Source organism: Mauremys mutica, chromosome 6 (genome assembly GCF_020497125.1).
Source record: "Mauremys mutica isolate MM-2020 ecotype Southern chromosome 6, ASM2049712v1, whole genome shotgun sequence".
Classification (NCBI taxonomy): Eukaryota; Metazoa; Chordata; order Testudines; family Geoemydidae; genus Mauremys; species Mauremys mutica.
This window is the reverse complement of record NC_059077.1, coordinates 19,263,576-19,276,108: the sequence shown is the minus strand read 5'-3', so window position 1 is coordinate 19,276,108 and position 12,533 is coordinate 19,263,576. Positions and strand designations below refer to the sequence as shown.

The 12,533-nt window shown below is 36.6% G+C and overlaps 1 protein-coding gene across 3 annotated transcripts in view; it reads right to left on the bottom strand.

Annotated features, from left to right (window-relative positions):
* WDR7 (WD repeat domain 7) overlaps positions 1–12,533 on the bottom strand; it is a 349,222-nt gene that overhangs the window by 272,407 nt on the left and 64,282 nt on the right. For all 3 annotated transcript variants that reach the window (XM_045021793.1, XR_006580538.1, XR_006580539.1), the window contains exons 13-14: positions 6,291–6,486; positions 1,139–1,353 (exon numbers count right to left, since the gene is read on the bottom strand). In XM_045021793.1, coding sequence (XP_044877728.1) covers positions 1,139–1,353; positions 6,291–6,486 — 411 coding nt within the window. The remainder of the gene's footprint in view (positions 1–1,138; positions 1,354–6,290; positions 6,487–12,533) is intronic.

Genomic DNA, 12,533 nt, shown 5'->3' with positions numbered 1-12,533 from the left:
CTTATTTTTCAAAATTTTAGTCATAATATATCTTTTCCCTCCCTGCTCTCTTTTCAGATAGGATAACAAAATGGTTCTGAATTTAAATATGTACTCTATTATATAAATTAATTTAAAAATAGAATGCATTTCTATCAAGTCTGTTCTTGGTGTACTCAACTGTTAATGCATCTTAACAGACATTTTGAGATTTACAAATCAGTTACAGAGTTGACATCCATTATGCACTGCACAGTATCTAATAAAATGGACAAAAGAATCATACTAAGTTTCAATCTATGTTATAAATATAAATTACACTAGATACCTTATGAAGAAATTCCATAAATCTCAAAATGCCAATATGGCAGGCACAGAAAAAAAAAAAGCATATGAAAATCCTCTCACTCAGTTGCAATATTCAAGTGAAAATGCAAGTTATTAATTTAAATTATAAAAAACAGGTACTACAAAGAATAGTTAAAATGTACAATTGACATGTTTCAGTGTGGCCAATATTTTAAACCTCAAACACATCAACTGAAAAATAAACCGGTTTCTAAAATATACAACAAGTACTCTAAGTATCTACTTCATACTTTATATATAACCAAACTGTAACTCATAGCACACTTTTAAAAGCAGTGGAATTTACCCATATTGTTTTAGAGAAACAACATATTTTAACCTGTCACTTAAGCAGCTGCAGATACAAGAACAGTTAATCAACGTATATTAAAATGAATCTCTAAACTGTAAGAGGCACTCAACTACTTCTTCTAATGAAGTATAAAAAGATTCGAGTTTGGATTCCCATAAACAGATGTCATTCTAATTAATTTGCTTTTAATTTTAAAACAATGCGTATTTTTTGTTTTTATTTTGGTTTATATTTAACTATGGATAAATATCCTTTATGTTAGAAGCTACAGAAAGTTCTAATCAACTTCAATTCATTTTAATAGCCTCAAAGGACATTTCTTTTTTGAGCCTGACCTAAAGCCAACTGAATTGAGTGAGAGTCTTTCCATTCACTTTAAAGTCTGTTGGATCGGGCCCTTTGAGATTAAAATGATTAAGATTTTCTACATAGGTTCAGTTATGGCAAACAAAACAAACACGTTCCAGCTATTGCATTAAAAACAAACAAAAACCTTACTTTGTCAGATGCTTCCGAAGCCAGAAGGTTAGTAGCAAGAGTCTGTAGTTTCTGATGGGCCACGTTTTTTAGAGCAGCAAGGCTACGTCTAGTCATAGCCTGTTTTAGATTGACGGCTGGGTGACTAAGGGAATCTACTGCAGCTGGAACTGCCTCATCACAAGCATTCAAGATCTCAACTGCCGTTATCCCCATCACACAACGATCCAGTGCACCTTGAAACATAAGGTGAATAATGAAATACATTATTTTAGTACAGACAATTCAAAAATGTCAAAAGCATATGTTAAGCAGTCACTTATTCTGCAGTATTTTCTATAATGCCTAAGACTACCACTTATTATTTATGTTACTAACGTGTTTAGGAGCCCTAGCCATGTAGCAGGATCCCAATGTGTGAGGAGCCACACAAGAACATAGTCTCTGCCTCCATAGAGCTTACAATCTAAGTATAAGACAAGAGACAACAAATGGCTATAGAAAGATGAGGGAGTACAGGAAACCATGAGGCCATTAGTCAACACACTTGGCAGTGGTACCATCACAACGGCAACCAAACTAATATTCCTAATGTGGTGGGATTTTCCTGCATTTCCTTGCAATTATAGGATGTAAAAATCACAACCACTACATTTGATTTTTATCATAGGCAAAGTCAGTAGCAACATTTACAGTTGCCTTACACTTTCCATTACCAGCCTGTTTCCAGTTACTTTTAACTTTGTCAGACTTTATTTGTTGTGGCTTAAGTTTTCCATGCTTTCTCTCAGACTAGATTTTTTCGTTTAAGCAAAAACATCTCAGCCATTTCTGAGAAAGAGGTTAGTGAAAAAAAAACAAAAAACCTTTTGTTAGTGTTCAAAGAACTCGATGACAAATTCTGTTAAGAGCTGTAGTGCTTTCACGCTTTGAGGCCGGAACTCAAAATATGACAGGCTGATAATCTCTCCTTTGCCCCAGTGCTAAATTATAAAACTCTGAAAACTGCCATTTGCACATGCTCAGTAGAGCTTTTAAGAGGCTTGCTGCTAAAGTCTCTGATCATTCCATCTACACTGAGCATGCTCCACAGCCTCACAGAGCTCTGGCTCCAGACAGGACACAGCAGCAGCAGCAGCCGCCGCCATCTCACTATTTTATGGGCAGTAGTGCTGGCCTGGAAGCAAGGAAACCAGAAATTCTAATCTCAGCAACTTCACTTACCAGTATTAATAATTCTGTGCATTTCACTGAATTTATTACTGACAAGTACTCAACACTAACTTGTGAAGGAGGCAAGTATTCCACAATATTTTGCTGATCAGATAGCTGAGGGTGCACTAGGTCCATTCTGGCAATAGATGTCTGAGTCTACTATATTAGAGACAAGTCTCATTCATTCTAAAAAGCACTGCTGCTGTGAATGTATGAGTAAGACACAGGTTCTCATTCTGTGGTTTGCACCTCCCCCAGGGGTGGAGGGATTCCAATAGATTTTTAGAGGCTCATCAACAGGTTTTGAACCCAGGACCTTTCAATCCACAGCACAAGCTCTACCACTTGAGATAAAGGAGTACTAACAACAGAAGTAGTGTTTTATCCTCTGTGTAGGCTAGCCACTAGAAGGGAGCACAACATATGCTAGCCTGTGGTTTACACATATATTCGCTAGATCACAGTGGACTATTGGATGCCTGGATTGTTAGGTTCTACTCCCAGCTCTGGAGATCAGTAGTATCTAGTTATTTGATAATACAGCTGGCACAAATGTGTCCACAAATTTGGCACATTCATTTTAAAAAACAGTTATCTGCTCAAAAGTTAGTAAGTGCCAGAATCAAGGCTGCTTGAGCAACACGAATTCAGCTCCTTGTGAGTATGAATGATAATACAGTCTTGCCCAACATCACATAGGAAGTCTGGCAGACCTCTATCCCCAGCTCTCTTGGGTTACAATCCAGTGTCTCACAAGGGTCTGAATTAATGTTTCCCAAGCAACTTTAATCCTGGCATTTCCTAACTTTTGAGCACTTGTGTTTGCAATCTTTAGTTTCATTCAACAGGATGTAATTTTATATATGTGCATATAGGCATGTCCACACACACACCCTCAGTGCAAAACTATACTTCAAGATGTTTCAGTGGGAGATGCTGGGTACTCAGAGCTTTTGAAAAAAATATCATGTCACTTTATCCACATCTGTAGCGTTAGCCATCCATTTTTTGAATATGTTGGCCACTATGCCTTCTCTAGAAAGTTGCTGGTACTTGCATTCTTTCTGGGCCAGTACCATAATAAGATGCTGCTATACAAGTACCTAAAGACATTATATTTGAAGTTTTTAAAGAATATAAAAAACATAACTGAATATGCCCTTTATGTTATGACTTGTCCTCAAAAGAGAATAATGTACCAGCAGCCTGTCAAAGTACAAAGGGTAAAAGTCTTTAACCACAGCGGTGGGACTAGATTAAAAAAGTGACTTCAAAACTGGAGCTTTGAAATATTTATTAGGTCCAATAGTACATTTCATTTTTTTAAAGACTTTAAGATGTACTTTGAAGTCTTTTTCAGATTTGACATTACGAGGAGTCCCAATTTATAGGAAAAATGTTTCCAGTTCTTTTCCCCAGTACCTTCCTAATGATACATTCAAGGATATTAATTTCACCCAGTTACTCCTGTACAGAACTTGGAATATTGGAACAACAGGTGCTGTGATATTTGCACAGCAGAACATTGTTTATGACAGAAATGGTTGACTGGTATATGGTCTGGTATATGACTGATCTTTTAACCACTTTTTTCCTGTCTTTTGACAGTGGCCAATGCCAGGTGCCCCAGAGGGAATGAACAGAACAGGTAATCATCAAGTGATCCATCCCATCACCCATTCCCAGCTTCTGATAAACAGAAGCCAGGGACACTTCAAAGCATGATTTTGCATCCCTGTCCATCCTGGCTAATAGCCATTGACTAGTAAGTTGGGACTATGAGTGATAATTAAAGGTTTTTGGTTTGGGGTTGTTTTTTTTTTTTTTTTTTTTGCACAGATGGAAATGTTATGGCATCCCTGGCAAATTCCAGTTTGGGCAATTACATACCTACAATAAGATCACTTAAAAAATTGTTTGCAACCAAGGTTGTTGTTTTTTTTTAAATCATGCCCCAGTTCTAGATAAAATAAGTTACCAAAGCATCTTAAGTAAAAAAACCAACCTCTTTCTCCCTAGCTTAATAATCTCAATTAATAGAAATATAAGTGCTTTTCATATTAAACCACATCCCACTGTGGAAACACTTTTGGTAGCAGGAATATTATATTATCAGTTCAGTTAATGATGTTTGAGTAGCTTATTAATGTCTTACATAACCCCTGTTACACCAGGATTTAAACTGTGGGTAAGAGCCCAGGCACTGAAAAGGTCACAAAGGATTGAAGCAAAACAAGAAGCCATGACCTCTCCTATGCCAGGGTGGCCACAGAGGCCAGCACAACCACATAAGTCAGTGTAAGTTGCCAGGAAAAGCCATGAGCATAGTAGCCAAACAACTGTGCTTATTCACTTCCTCCTTGCAGCAACCCCCTCACATGAAGCTCATTTGCATCCCCTCACAGTGAGATTTAAAACTGCTCCTTTCCCTAGTGGAAACAGAGATGGAGGCCAGGGCAGTACAAACTTTGCCTCCATCTCAGTAAGCAAAGCTTTGCTGGTACACGAAAGCATAATTTACATTGTTACACTGAACAGTATGTGAAATCATCAACATAACCCAATAGATGTTATTTTCTACTTCGGACTGTGAAGTAATGATAAATAGATGGCACAGCTGCAGGACCTCCTTCTGCTTCTACCTGGTGTATTGAGAGAAAAGCAACACAGCAACAAAACTAACTAGCTACAACATCAGATATGAAGAAAGATCAGCCTTGAAGAGAAGTTCACTGACTGTCAAAGACAAAAAAAGCCTTGCACAATTTGCCTCATTCATCTGCTAGGTTGGATGAATCTGGTTCCACGGAGACATTTTCCACTTATTGCCCTGTCCTGTTATTGCTCCGATTATATTTCATAAGACCTCATGATGTGCTTTCCTTTTCCCCTTCTACTACATTTCATATTTTCCCCTGCCGTACAGAAACTACCTCTTCTTTCCCTATCAGGGAAAGATATCTGTTACTGTAATGTTTTCCCCTCACCCCCAACAATGTGATGAATCAGGTCACCCAGGCTAACTGTCTATTTGAAGATGTGCATATTACTGATTCACTACAGTGGTAGGTTTAACGTGAGGATGGCTTTCCACAGATTAACACCGCATATGTATTTTGATTTATTTCCTTTCTATGTCTGTAACACCTTAGAATATATAATTTTCTACATCATATCTACCACTTTTACACACTGTTGTCTGTTCTGTTATTTAAAACTCATTCTCATCCTCTTAAATACATCCAATTGAATTCAAAGATGTTATTTTGAGTATTATCCATCTTTTACTTACTTACTTAGAACAGCTTATAGAGCACCTTTCATCATATGATCTTAAGGCACTTTACAAATCAACTACGGCACCCCCATGAGTAGGTAAATATGATTATCCCCCATTTTACAGACAAGGAAACTGAAGCACAGAGAGGTTAAGACACTTGCCCAGGATCACACAAGTCAATGGCAGATCTGGGAATAAAAGTCCAGATTTCCTGACTCTAAGTCCTGTTGCTGTAACCACTAGACTGTGTTTGCTGAGCAGTTACTTCAAGTTTATGGACAAACGTAAACAACAGACAGTTACTGAAGTCTCCATCCGTGTGTCCAGTAGTTGCCAGCCCAAATGCATTGACTAACTTTCCTAAAGATGAATAAGAAATTAAGTGAGGAAAAAATAACCACAGCTAACTGGATTTCCCCAAATCTAATCAAGAACTAATTATTGGTTTCAACTACTGGAATGTATGTAAGAGATTGTGGCACCAAAGAATCCTAGGTATACCCCATATTTAGAGAGCCATATTTCCCAAAAGTAACAGGTGATAATGTATGTTTGGTTTCATGCCAATCTGTCTTGCAGATGGAAAGCTAGACAAACCTTTTAGAATATATCCCAAAAAAGTAGAATTTAGCTCCAAATGAAGGGATATTTTGTTCAGTTTTTTGCACTTGACCTTACCAGTGTCCATTTGCCAGACGTAAACAGATCCGTCTACACATCCCACCACCAGGTAATCATCTGAAGGCCTCCACTTTATTACTTGAATGGGGAAAAGGTGACGAGATGCCAGCATAATGCATTTTTTCTCTCGCAAACTCAAAAGTCCTACTGAATGGTCACTGGCTACTGAGCAGATGCAGTGCTGGACTCTTGCCTGAAAAATAAAATGTGTCTTGATCATAATAAGATTACTTTACATTTCCATATCATTCTTCATCAGAGATCTAAGTAATAAACCAGCTTCAACAATCTGAGTTTTGTAATTACTACCATTACCCATTTTACAGATAAGACACAGAAGGTGAAATCCTAACCCCATCAATGTCCATAGCAAAATTCCCATTTGACTTTAATGGGCACAGGATTTCACCCAGAGAACTTAAGTGATTTGCTAAAGATTGCACGTATTGAAGAGCTGGGAACAGAATTTAGGAAGTTACCTGTTAATCACTTGAACATACTTGCTTATCTAAGCAGGTTGTGAACAGGTATTAGAGGATAATGGACATCGTGCCTCTCCTATATTACTTAATGGTACAAGAATCTCAGTATGGAAGTATCTGAAAATTACTACACAAAACCAATGATGTTACTTAACTAACATTAAGAGGCTCTGAACTTTTCAAACCTTGATATACATTCATTTGTTCTTAAAAAGTGATCACTGAAGTTATCTAAAATTTTTCCTTATTAGAAGAAAATTTAGAGATAAGGTTTAAATACTTTTTAAGTGCATCTCATCCAAACACTTACTGAGATGTTTTCTGAAATGCTGCATAATTAATGCAATGAGAACAAGAAATAAGCATGTCTTTGAACAGTTTTGCAGTCTTTTAAAAACAATTCAGCCATTTGACAAAATAGTTCACCTTCAAAACAAATACAGATTATTTACTCTCAAAAGAATCTTTGTTTTCATTTTATTATATTACAACATGAAACATGAGCTAATACAGGGAACGACACTACAGCCCTGATCCAGAAGGGAGCTCCGCATTTATAAATCTCTGTGCCAAAGTAGCTTTCCACTGACTTCCTGGGGGGTCTGCCTAAGTAGAGCCATTTGTAAAATCAGAGCCTAAAACAGTATTTTTAGTAAATCTAATAATTCACAACTTTGCTGTAGGAGAGGAAATGATAGGATGAAGGTATTTGCACCTCCCATTTCCTATTTTTAAAGGTCAAAACACACAGCTGACAAAGGGGAATTTCTATCAAATAAGCAGATATTGCTCCTGAAGCTTTCAATTAGTTAGTGTTTAGGTGAATTGTCAAAATAAGATTTTCCATAAAAAAAACCCCAATCTTATTCTTTATTACCACTGGCTGTGGTTCTTTTAATGTTTCCGTAATTGAACACACAAAAATGTGCCTTTATAACTAATCAATAAATCAACATATAGAGACACCATCAGAAATAATTCAAATAGAAAGGAATACTATAAGCAAGATACTCCTGACCAATTTCTTTTTATGCCTTTAAATTCAAGCATCATTGCAAACTACATTTAATATTACATTTAAATTTGGGCAAGTATTAATTTTTTTAAACGGTTATAAGTTGAATGGAGCCATAAACATCCAGTAACAATTAAAGTAAATGAGACAGACTCTGTAAGTATTTACATCATTGTGTATTGTTTGCCACAACAGATAGAGGCCCTGATTCAGAAAAGCACTTAAGCATGTATGTGAATTATTTTTCTGAATACGGACTGAAACACATACTTCCCTAAATGAAGACCATAGTACTTAGAAAGACTGGCACATACAATTTTATTCAGATGAAGACAGACAGGAGAAACCTTTAGAACATAAAATCAAAACAAATCCAACCGCCTGCAAGTGTGCCACGGTGTAGTCTAAGTAGCAACTCTAGAGTAAAGTCTTGAGATTAAAATAACATCATGTACCCAAAGAAAAGTGTTATGTATGGCACATGTAAGTTACGTTATTTTAGTATAATTTGTTGATATGTTTATTATTATTATCGTAATGTATGACTAACTTTTCTATATGCATGTAGAGCAATGGCTCGCAAACTTTTTACTAAGGTGACCCATAAACTGCATTTTTTCTTCTTTTGCAACCCCCATTATATACATGCAAACTCCACTCCATCAACACAACTCTAATCCCAGAAGATAGGAGGCCTGCAGGGAGGAAGTTTGGAGACAAAACCCACACCGAACTCATCCTGCAGTGGCAGTTCCTGTCCCGCAGGGCTGGGCCTGGCTCTCCACTCAGGGGGCAGCCAGGCAAAACCTGAGTGGCACTGAGACCCTGTGTACCAGGTCACAATACCCAGAGCGGGGCCCAGCCCCACAGGACAGGAACCACCACCGTGGGGTGACTACGGGGCAGGCTCGCTCTCCAACTGCACCCCTAGGTCTCCCCTGTACATTGGGCCAGGAGAAGTATATGCTTGCCTCCACCAGGGCCCAGGGATGAGTTAATACAGCCCTATATGTGACGACCCATCCAGAAACTTCCCACAACCACTGGTATGTCTGGACTCACCATTTGGGAAGTACTGATCTAAAGAATGGCAGTAGGCATACAACAAATGAAGTCTGAATTAGGTTGAAGTCATTTTACAATAGAGCTGAAGTTACTGTCATCAAATTATCAGCCCAACCGGTATAGGATCCCAAACCCCCATAATAATCATTACCTCCAGAAGTCCATTCCTTAACAAAATGTATCTTCTATTTACCAATGAATGCCTAATCCTGGCAGTAAATTACAGCACAGTCCGGTGAGTGTTGCATAAACATAATTTAGAATATACAGGATAAGCTAAATTCTTATCCCACCAAAGTACACATGAGTTTTGATATCAATGGGGTCAAGAACTTATCGAATAATTCATAGGGTATCTGTAGAGCACAATGCACAGTTCAAACTCTATAAAAATCACAACCCTCCTTTTATATCAAAGGGAGTTACCTTCACGTACAGGGCACAGATCAGGCCCAGTGCTGAACAACAGAGCACCATATGACATCAGAATTATAGTAGTTATGCCATAAAAGCTTAGGAGGATCATTCTTTCTGATGCCTCTCCAGTTTGAAAGCATACTTAAAGGGCTGTCGATTAATCGCAGTTAATTCATGCGGTTAACTCAAAAATAAATCATGATTAAAAAATTAATCGCGATTAATCGCTGTTTTAATTGCACTGTTAAACAACAGAATACCAATTGAAATTTATTAAATATTTTTGGATGTTTTTCTACATTTTCAAATATTTTGATTTCAATTACAACAGAGAATAAAAAGTGTACATTGGTCCCTTTATATTATTTTTATTACAAATATTTGCACTTTAAAAAACAAAATTATAAACAAAAGAAACAGTATTTTTCAGTTCACCTCATACAAGTACTGTAGTGCAATCTCTTTGTTGTGAAAACACAACTTACAAATGTAGCATTTTTTGTTACATAACTGTACTCAAAAACAAAACAATGTAAAACCTCAGAGCCTACAAGTCCACTCAGTCCTACTTTTTCATCAGCCAATTGCTAAAGACAAACAAGTTTGTTTACATTTACGGGATATAATGCTGCCCACTTCTTATTTAAAACGTCACCAGAAAGTGAGAACAGACATTCACATGGGACTTCTATAGTCAGCATTTCAAGGTATTTACATGCCAGATATGCTAAACATTCGTATGCCCCTTCATGCTTCGGCCACCATTCCAGAGGACATGCTTCCATGCTGATGACACTCGTTGATTATGCTTTGGCCATATATTTAATGTTATAGTAGTCTCGGATGATGACTCGGCACATGTTGTTCATTTTAAGAACACTTTCACTGCAGATTTCACAAAATGCAAAGGAAGTACCAATGTGAGATTTCTAAAGATAGCTACAGTACTTGACCCAAGATTTAAGAATCTGAAGTGACTTCCAAAATCTGAGAGGGACGAGAATGCTTTCAGAAGTCTTAAAAGAGCAACACTCAGATGTGGAAATTACAGAGCCCAAACTACCAAAAAAGAAAATCAACCTTCCGCTGGTGGCATCTGACTCAGATGAGGAAAGTAAACATGCATCGGACAGCTCTGCTTTGGATCGTTATCGAACAGAACCTGTCATGAACATGGAATGGTGGATGAAGCATGAAGGGACATGTGAATCTTTAGTGCATCTGGCATGTAAATATCTTGCGACACAGCTACAACAGTACCATGTGAACGTCTGCTCTCACTTTTACGTGATATTGTGAACAAGAAACAGACAGCATTATCTCCTGCAAATATAAACAAACTTGTTTGAGCGATTGGCTGAACAAGAAATAGGACTGACTGGACTTCTAGGCTCTAAAGTTTTACACTGTTTTATTTTTGAATGCAGTTATTTTTTGTACATAATTCTACATCTGTAAGTTCACCTTTCATGATAAAGAGATTGCACTACAGTACTTGTATTAGGTTAATTGAAAAATACTATTTTTTGTTTTGTTTTTTACAGTGTAAATATTTGTAATAAAAATAAATATAAAGTGAACACTGTGCACTTTGTATTCTGTGTTGTAATTGAAATCAATATATTTGAAAATGTAGAAAACATCCAAAAATATTTAAATAAATGGTTTTGTATTATTGTTTAACAGTGCAATTTATTGCACGATTAATCATGATTACTTTTTTTTATTGCTTGACAGCCCTAATACTTACAATATTAGTCTCACTACTGCTTTATCTAACTTGTCCTTACATCTCCAGTAATGGTGGCTTGAACACCTCCATTAGCAACATCTGAAAGGACAAGGCACAGGACAGTACAGGCCTTTTAGAAATGATGGCAACAAATTATTTATCAATTTACCACTCAATATACATAAACAGAAATAATGGGCCATACAGCAACTGAACTGTTCTGATCACTATTCTCTTTAGACCCTAAATGCTATTCATTACAAGCTTATTAAAAAAGCAAAAGCAAAGTACTCCTTAAATTATGGAAGTCTCTACTGACAATTTATCAGCTTCATCAATTCACACAAAAAGTGTTCCATTAAAATATCTGTAATAATTTATGTCAGGTTTAGACCTATTTTAATAAGCGTCTCCCACCAAAATTGGTATTCGGTACTCAGAAAGGGACATTTGCTAACTTAAGTATGTGAGAGTGCCCTCCATATTTTACTGGGTTTTTTTAGAGCTATTTGAAAATAGCTGTAAAAGAGTGGAACACAGCTAAGTATGATTATCATCAAGCTCAGGGCTTGATCTTGCAAACGCTTACACACATAAGTAGTTAGTGCAACTACTCATGTATATAAAGTCAACAACATGAATAAGCGTTTGCAGGCTCAGGGCCATGTAGCGTAAGGCAATGGTGGCATCACTGAGATTCCAAATATTCTGATATTTAACTTCCAGTTCTTGGGATAAGCCAAACATCATAAGTAACAAAACAGTAGCTCATGTCACAACAGTATCATTTTTTTTAAAAAGTAGATGCCAAACAAATTTTTTTTAAAAAAAAAGTCAATATAGAATGAATCAAAGAATAACGTGTAATATCAAAATTTCCACATTAAATTATCAACCAAAAATGCTTATTATATGCTATTACAATTATCCCAGGAAATAACATAGTAAAAAATAACCTTCAAGGAATGAAATCACAGATGGAGAAGAACCTCTGAAAGACATTTTCCCTAAAGAAATCCCCTAGTAACAGCACAGAAAGACAATGAATGGAAGAATAGCACCTCAAGGAGCATTATTAAAGATCATAAACAATTTTGATGCAAGTATCTTTGCAAAATAAAGGACAACCAAATTGTTTCAATCCTTCTGATTTATAATAGAGAATAAAATTTTTAACAAGTTACAATATGTAAGTACCTAAATTATGCTCAACATGGACAATTATAAGGCTTGCCTCTGTGAGCTTAGCTAAATTCCCTCCACACGCTGTTGTGTATCATGTTGTGCATCAGGTGTCAGAAGCTATCCGCTCATGAACGTGCATTTCAGTAGTAATGTATGTATAATTTGTAATGATATTTTGGATCCTGTGAAATAAGGCATCTTATATGTAAGAAAAATTCTTCTTTTTTCTTCATCTTCTTCATGCATTTATGCCAACTCTGCATTTATCCAGCTTCCTGTCCAATTATAACCTTCTAAAAGATTTTAACAGAAAGTTCTTTTTCAAAGGAACAAAATCCTGTGCC